The sequence below is a fragment of the Vombatus ursinus genome, unplaced genomic scaffold, assembly GCF_900497805.2.
Source record: "Vombatus ursinus unplaced genomic scaffold, bare-nosed wombat genome assembly UNPS02014803.1, whole genome shotgun sequence".
NCBI classification, from domain to species: Eukaryota; Metazoa; Chordata; class Mammalia; order Diprotodontia; family Vombatidae; genus Vombatus; species Vombatus ursinus.
The window spans coordinates 557,713-564,166 of record NW_020954581.1 but is presented as its reverse complement, the minus strand read 5'-3'; the positions used below and the strand labels follow the sequence as shown (position 1 = coordinate 564,166).

At 36.5% G+C, this 6,454-nt stretch overlaps 1 protein-coding gene across 1 annotated transcript in view; it reads right to left on the bottom strand.

The window, feature by feature from the left end:
• The window catches only part of COL24A1 (collagen type XXIV alpha 1 chain), a 369,727-nt gene that overhangs the window by 113,928 nt on the left and 249,345 nt on the right, over positions 1–6,454 (bottom strand). The window contains exon 33 of the mRNA XM_027873950.1: positions 1,925–1,978. Coding sequence (XP_027729751.1) covers positions 1,925–1,978 — 54 coding nt within the window. The remainder of the gene's footprint in view (positions 1–1,924; positions 1,979–6,454) is intronic.

Genomic DNA, 6,454 nt, shown 5'->3' with positions numbered 1-6,454 from the left:
TTAATTTTAAAATTTAAATTAAATTTAATTTTAAAATTTAAATTAAACTAAGACTATTTTAATAGTCTAGTGGAACAGTAGTAGATAGAGGACTGGGCTTGGGATCAGGAAGACCTGACTTCAAATGCAGCCTCAGACATTTATTAGCTGGACAAATCAATTAACCTCTGTTGGCCTTAGTTTCCTCAACTGTAAAAGGGGGGGTAATAATAGCACCTACTTCCCATAGTTGTTGGGGGGACAAAATGAAATAACACGTCTAAAGCACTTTGTAAACCTCAAAGTGCTATGTAAATGCCAGCAATGATACCGATGGTATTGCTATAGGCACTCAGAGTCAGAGCTGATAGGAATCTTAAAGTAGGGTTGCCTACTATAACCCGCTCATTTTATAGATGGGGAAATTTATACTGAAGGTTGCTTTTCCTCTAGATGAAAAGTTCCCCACCCTCCTCATATATGCCCAGAGCACGTTTTTTTTTTTTTCCTGGCTCTATCTTTTGCTCCCTTCATTCCCCACCTTATATTATATTTATCTGCACACATGTCTCCTCAGAAGAATATAAGCTTCTCGAAGGCAGGGGTTGGGTTATTATCTCTGTATCGTCAGTGCCTTGAACAAGTTGGGTGCTTAAAAAATCTTTGTTAAGTGGAAGTAAATTTCCTAGGTTATTGTGAGAAAGCTGCGTTATTTTGATTCAAATAGAATTGATAAGGAAATGTTGTTGTTTGTCCTTCATTCTTGAAGAGGACTATGACATCAGGGAGGTGATACCATGACATGCAAGTGAATTGGATTTAAGTGAGGGAGGGCTGCGCAAAATCACCCGCCTCACTTTCTTCCCTGGAGCCATCTGGGTCCAGTGGCCCAATACACATTGGGAGGACTAGAGGCGGCTCCCAGTGAGGAAATAGAACTGTACTAGAGGTCCAAAAGGTGAAAAACCAATCATAGTAAATGGACAGAGAAATTGAATAGTGTCCTTTGTTTTGTTCTCTCTATTTCTCTCTCTCTCTCTCTCTGTGTGTGTGTGTGTAAAGTTTCTTCTTAGTGGGAAAGAAGTATTTTATTTAAAGAGCTAAATCTGGATTTATTGTTTGTGAGGCTTGTACAGATGGTGCACCTATAATAAATGTGTATAGGAGGAAATAACCTCAGAGTTCAGTAAGAATAGCTATTTGACTGCTGGAATTTTCCACACACTGTCACTCATTGAATGAATTATACAAAGGCCACCTACAAACCTTTGTGTCAACTGATGGATAAGATCAGCCCAAGGCTTGAAAGATCACATTGTATCATAAGCCTTAGAAATACATTACAGTCAATTATATTTGACATGACTCACCAGAAGAGTGATTTCATGGGCAATAAAGACCAAATGTAAGAGAGTGGGCTTGACAATGTCTTTCCCTTTCACAATCAGTTTTTCCATGGAAACTCTCTCACATATATGAAATCATGATGTAATTCTTTGTGTTGACATAATTGCATTTTTGTCATGTTTGCACCTTTGGGCCCGTCATTTGTAGGGTATGACTTCACTGTGTTGTCTTCTGCTATAGATTTGACCATATAAAAGTGTGTGTGTGTGTGTGTGTGTGTGTGTGTGTGTAATAATAACAGCAAGCCATTCAAAGCAAGAATTTTTGAGATTTAATACAACAGACTTTTCTTTGCTTCAGCGCTAGCATATCCACCATAAGTAGTCTCAGAATAACAGCGCCAAATTTTGTTGTATTAAAAGCAATAAGAAAAGCGCTAAAATCTGCATTCATAATAAAACATTTGCATAATATTATTAGCCTGTACCATCAATGATAAAGGCTACTTTTAATTATACTCAGCCATAGCAGAGTGGGGCTCATGGTACATGAAATTTGAAGGCCGTCCATTATTGGCAAACTTTGCAGATGAACTTACTGGTTCTCCAGGAGGTCCCTTGTCTCCTATGCTTCCGGGGGCTCCTGGTAAGCCCTGAAAAAGTAAAAGCAAATTTGTAGAGAAAACGTTGTTTGAAATTGTTTCAAAAGATAATGATTTTGCTCCCTCCTTCCCTTCCCCAATCTCTTTTATTTCCAGTCTCTCTTCTTTGTCTCTCACTGTCGCCCTTTCACTCTTCAGCTACCTCCAATTTCTTACCATTAAAAATGTTTGGATATTAGTGAACACATGATTGTTTCTTACAGTCCTCTGGTTCCATAAAATCATGCCTAACACATGCCCTCACAAACCCTCTAAGGCAGAGGCACCCAAGAACCTATGAGCTTAAAAAGATCAGACTAATCTCTCTCAATCTTCTATTTGCATTATTAGCATTAATCATAGTTACCGCGCTGATAGAAGAATTTCCTCCAAATATCTCTGATTCTCCCTCCCAGGAGGAGTTTTTCCCCTTCTCAGAACTCCTAGAGTACTTTGTACCTGTTTTAGGTTCATGACATTCTTTGTTGTATCATAGTTATTTTTGCACAGGATAACAGATTTATTTATTTATTTATTTATTTATTTTTTATTATTTTTGGACAATGCCTCCCTTGTACATAGTAGGAGCTTAACATATATTTATTGAAACAATGAATTAATAAGTAAATGAATTAATATAAAAGGTCTTAGGATCCAGGAACCAGTGATGATAGTGATACAGAATTGAGAATATCCTCTGAAACCCACAACTATTCTCAACTACCTCCTGATGCTGTCTACTTTCCCCCATTCAGACATGAGGTAATCAGCCTCACAGACTCATTTGTACCCATTCTTTCTTTTCTCCATACTGACTTTGGGAGGTTAACAACATCACTGGTTGCAATTACTAGTTTCTTTCAGAAATTGGGGTATGGCTGAACAAGTTGTGGCATATAATCATGATAGAATACTACTGTGCTATAAGAAATGATGAGCTCGATGATCTTAGAAAAACATGGATAGACTTGCACAAAATAATAGAGTGAAATGGGCAGAATCAAGAGAATCTTACATAGTAACAGCAATATTGTTTTAAGAGTAACTTTGAGTGACAAAGTCATTTTGCCTGTTATAAATACCAAAATTAAGTACCAGGGACATATGAGAGAAGATGCTATTTGCATCCAAAGAAAGAATTGATAAATAGAAGTATATAGAGAATGATGCATACATATTTATGTCTACATGCATACATATTTATGCTATTACAAACAGATGCATCATTTTTATGTCTAATGGTAACCATTTCTAGGGTGGAGAGGAAGGGAAGAAAAAAAGGAAAAAATATATAACTTCATTATATATTTAAAAGGAATAGCAAGTTGAAAATAACAAATTTTAGTTACATGTTAGTTACACCTTTTTTTTTTTAAAAAATATGTTATGGAAATGCTTGTTTTATTCCATAAATTAAAAATAAAATAAAAATTAAAACAAGAAACTAATCATTAAAGCATTATTAATTAGGAAGAGGAAGAAAAGATTATTGGGTGTCTTAACTATGTGCAATTTTGTAGTTACAACAAATGGTGCTTTGGTGAGATGTACATGGTTCACTGAAAAAGCATCTGGAATCACAGGTTCTATTTCACTGAGCCTATGGATTTATTGTGGAAAGAAACTCTGTCTTTCCTACAGTTGCTGGAATTTCCCTCCAAATGGGTAATTGTGCCTATTTTGTGACTGGGTGGCCAACTGAAATCTGCCCCGCCCCCCCAATTTTAGAGCCATTCTATGTCCTGGAAGGGCAGAAATTTTAGTTTTTTTAAAAAAAACTTGTTTTGAGTAGTATTGTTGAATATATAAACATACTTAATAAATGTCTTTAATGGACATACATATATATATATATATATATTTAGTTGCAACTGCTGAATTTGACAGGTACCACATGGCACTTCTCTGAAATCGAATCAACATGTATAATAATAATAATAATTATATAGTATCTACTATACTATAGTAGCTAATATGTACTATTGTATATACTGTCTACAAATTAGATAATGATTTATTCCAAGGTCAGAGGTATAACTGAATGGTACTTGTTCATTTTTATTTTTAGAATTGGGTGTGAAGAAAGGTAGCTTGACTTTGCACTTAGAAAGCAGGTCTCAGAACCTAAAAAAACTTGGGTTCAAGTCCTTCCCCTGCCATATATTGGTTGTGTAATGCCTGGCAAGTCATTTTAACTTTAGTGTCCTAGGCAACTCTATAAAGACCATAAAATGTGGAGAAGATGCTGACCTATGTTGGTAGAGGGGGCTTCCTCTTTGGAGAATTCTAATATCTAATATGATTCTAATATTCTATTAATAATAATTCTAATATTCTAATAAATCACAGATCTAATCCCCATTCCTATCCCTACTGGTTTAAAGAGGAGTAACACAGACCGGTATCATGTGGAGAAACCTTCTATACTCTGTGGATGCTACTGCTAATACAGTGCCATATAAATGCTTCTTCCTTTCTCCCTTTCCCATCTCTGCTGAATCTCCCAAGCTCACAACCTACCAGTTATCTAGGGTGTCAAGCTAGATTACATTTTCCACTCATGATTTTCTTCTAGAGCCAAGTCTACACTTAGCAAGAAGTGGAAGAACCACTTTGGTTTGTGGGCTGATAGATTTTTACTAGTCTTTTGAATAGTTCTTGGAGACTTTGTAGCAAACTGTGACCCATGCGCAAATCCACCCCGCCACTTATTTTTATATGGCCCTTTGACCTCAGAATGGCTTTTACATTTTAAAAGACAATTATGTATTTAAGTTTATATTTTAAAAGTTGTTTTTAAAAATGTAATAACCATTCTTAGCTTGTAGGACTGTTACAAAAACAGGTAGTGGGCCAGTTTTAGCTCAATTTGCTAATCCTGGCACTAAGCCAATCCCTTAATTTCACAGATGAAAAAATTGAGGCCAGAGAATTGCTATGAACAAGGTTACATAGTGTCCATGTGTCCAAAGTCACATGGTGAGTGAAAGAGTTAGGACTTGCTAGAAGTTAGGTGTCCTAACCTCCTAGCCAGTGCTTTTTCTCCAATATTATGTTGCCTCCTTGTAGGGTAGCTGTGTGGCACAGTGGATAGAATACCCAACCTGGAGTTAGGGAGATGAGTTCAAATTCAGCCTCAGACACTTACTAGCTGTGTGACCCTGGGCAAGTCACTTAACCCTGTTTGTCCAAGTTTCCTCATCTGTAAAAATGAACTGGAGAAAGAAATGGTAAACCATTCCAGTATCTTCGTCAAGAAACCTTAAAAGAGGGTCATGGAGAATTAGAAATGACAAGAAACAACTAAGCAACTATAGAAAAAGAAGATAGAATCCTTATGACTGTGTAGAAACAACTCATTCATGACCCATTGAGATTTGCTGAGCACCTTGAGGGAGTTTTTGTCCAGATTCCACCTCACTCTCAAAGCCTCCAAAGTCAATGAAACATAATTAAAGTATCTTTTGTACATTACACCACATCCTTTTGAGAAGAGAATGTTGGTGAAGATGAAAATTAGCTTCAATGGTTGTTATAGATTCAATTTTAATAACTCTATCATGTTAACTTTACTATCCGATAGAAATCACTGTTACAAATATGGGCAGTGTGGTGTTTCAAAATGAATCCTAACCTTGGATCCAGGAGACTGCAATTTACATTCTAGTGCCAACATGAGCAGTTATTATCTCTGGACAAATTATTTTATTATTTAAAAATATTTTTTTATTAACATTATTTATTAACATTATCTGGGTTTCCATTTCTTTATTTGCATTTAAAAAAACCCTGGACTTGTGATTTCATAAATGTAAAAAACTCCTGGTATTAGGAATTCTTTTCATTGACACACAATGACAATTTCAGTCAATAGTCAATAAACATTTATTAAGTGCCTACTATATGGCAGGTACTGTGCTAAGTGCTACTGATGCACAAAGAAGCAAAAGACAATCTCCGGCCTTAAGGAGCTCACAATCTAATGGAGGAGATAATTTATAGGCTTAATGAATTGCTTGGGCAGTGGGTGATTAAGTGTCATGCCCAGGTTCACATAGCATTTGGATTGCTGGCTCTAATACAGGCTTTCTATCAAAGATGCCACAATGCCTTTCTTGTCTGTGAAATGGGGATAATATTCTTTATATGTTACCTTATACGTTATTTAGCATCCTACCTGGCACATTGTAAGTACTTGATATGTGCTTTTTTATTGCCTCACATGGTTTTTGTGAGGAGAGCATTGTAAACCTTAAAGTGATTTATATAAATACGAAAGGGGGGAGAAAAGGGGGAGAAAAGGAGGGAGAGGGAGACAAATGAAGAGAGGGAGAGAAAGGGAGAGAGGAGAGAAAGGGGGAGAGAGAGAGAGAGAGAAAGAGAGGGAGAGAGAGAGGGAGAGAGAGGGAGAGAGAGAAAGAGAGGGAGAGCGAGAGAGAGAAAGAGAGGGAGAGAGAGGGAGGGAGAGAGAGAGAGAGAGAGAGAGAG